Below are 1814 nucleotides of genomic sequence, written 5' to 3'. Positions count from 1 at the left end.
ATACTGATTGACAAGCTCTCTGTTAGAATTTCTATGGGCGAAGTAAAGTTGAAACTCCTGAATGAGATAGCCAAGGAATACCACATTGAGTGGGATACATTGAAATCTGAACAGGAGCTGTTCAAGCCTCCAGAAGAGCTTATACAAGGATGCAATTTTGGTAGTACTACCAGCATGCCTATGCACAGTGTGCAGCCTCAATCTGTTAAGACTAATAAGCCAAACATTAGTTCTTCACACAAAACAAGTAGTGGTGGTGAAAAAGGACATATGCAGTTTGTAGACTCAGCATTAGCTGCTAAAGCAACTGCAACATCTGCCACTGATGCAATGGCTGTTGCACAAGTTGCTGAATATTGGGCCAACAGAGACTGCAATCAGGACATTGATATTGTATCTTTCAAAGAAATAAAAGAAGCTTCCCCATTGAGTTTGACAATTTCTTTACAATCAACGCATGTGGGCAGATTTCAATCTTTTGATCAGTTTCTGTCTCTTGAATATTGTATATCTCTTGCTGACAATTGAGAAAGTAAAGTCAAGTTAAGGGATGAAGACTATTCTCAACTCTTTTCTGAAGTGCATAAATTTGATGATGGGATTTTCGAATTCAACAATATGGTGTCTGCAATTCAAGCGATGGTTACACAGTCTGATGTACTTAAGCTTAAGTTCGATGAAGGGTCTACAATGAGCAAGCTTTGGCTTTTGCATTTGGGTGGCTGTGAAAGACAAGAAAAAACTGAAGTGCAAGGGAAAAGTCTTAAGGAAGCTCAAAACATCAATAACTCTCTTTCAGTTCTTGAGGATATGATCTCAGCTTTGTCAAGAATTAAAGCTTTGGACTGGTTGGGACATGTGGATGAAGAGAATGCCAAGGCCGTATCCCTGCTTGAGAATGTATTGGATCTTAATGATGCTATTGAAGATGAAGTCAAGAGGGCAAAGAATCTGATTAGAGGAATATTTGGTATTGGTTATGCACAGCTTGCAGAAATTTTCTCAAAGTATAGTATGTCCTTTTTGGTTAGTTGTCAACACCTTGTCCCTCAACCTTGGGTTATCAATGACTTTGACGCAGCAATGGTTGTTTGTGTAATATCTGAGTGCGAGCATTCGGGTGCATTAGACCATAAAAAATGCGTGCATACATACTGCAAAAGAGGCAGCGTTTACACCAACATCTTAGTGAAGAATGCCTTGATTGGCATGATAATTGGTCTTGCTTTGAATGGGAAATCTGTTGGAGCACTGGAAATGTTATCACAAATGGAAGCGTCGAGTGATGTGAAGCCGACATTCCGCAGCGGGTTGTCTGCATGCAGTCATGGTGGGTTTGTGGATAAAGGTTTTCACCATTTCGAAGCCATTACTGAAATTTATAAGCTCAGTCCTCGAATCGAACACTACAGATGCATGGGGGATCTTCTTGGTCTTGCTAATCTGTTAAATGAGGTTGAAATATTCATCAGAGATACACCTATTGAACCTGATGTGGTTATATGGAAATCTTTGCTTTTTGCGTATAGGACTTATGGGAGCATAGTTTTGGTAGAACTTATGGGAGCATAGTTTTGGTAGAGTTGGTTGCCAAAAGGATTGGGGTGTTTGAATCCAAAAGTGCTTTTATCAAATTGCTACAAGACAAAGACCTATCTGTAAGATTGGCAACTTGTATGTCTCTTTGTTTGCCTAGTGAAGATGCTAGTTTTTTCAGAAAGAGAATTCATCAATCTTCTCCCTATATGTTGGGATTTATGCCTTAAGTTGATTAAGGAAGTTCAAGAGTTTGACTCGAAGAAGGCTTGGGAAGA

The 1814-nt window shown here is 39.5% G+C and overlaps 1 protein-coding gene across 1 annotated transcript; it reads left to right on the top strand.

Moving 5' to 3' along the window:
* Nucleotides 1-639: 639 nt before the first annotated feature.
* Nucleotides 640-1572, top strand: LOC126602904 (pentatricopeptide repeat-containing protein At4g21065-like). The gene has a single exon (XM_050269726.1). It carries the CDS (start codon nt 640-642, stop codon nt 1570-1572), a length of 933 nt encoding a protein of 310 aa, XP_050125683.1.
* Nucleotides 1573-1814: the final 242 nt, after the last annotated feature.

Source organism: Malus sylvestris, chromosome 15 (assembly GCF_916048215.2).
Source record: "Malus sylvestris chromosome 15, drMalSylv7.2, whole genome shotgun sequence".
Lineage (NCBI taxonomy): Eukaryota > Viridiplantae > Streptophyta > Magnoliopsida > Rosales > Rosaceae > Malus > Malus sylvestris.
This window is presented reverse-complemented; position numbering and strand designations above follow the sequence as displayed.

Coding starts and splice junctions, on each gene's coding strand:
- LOC126602904 (XM_050269726.1), top strand. CDS start 640: ATGGTTACACAGTCTGATGTACTTAAGCTTAAGTTCGATGAAGGGTCT.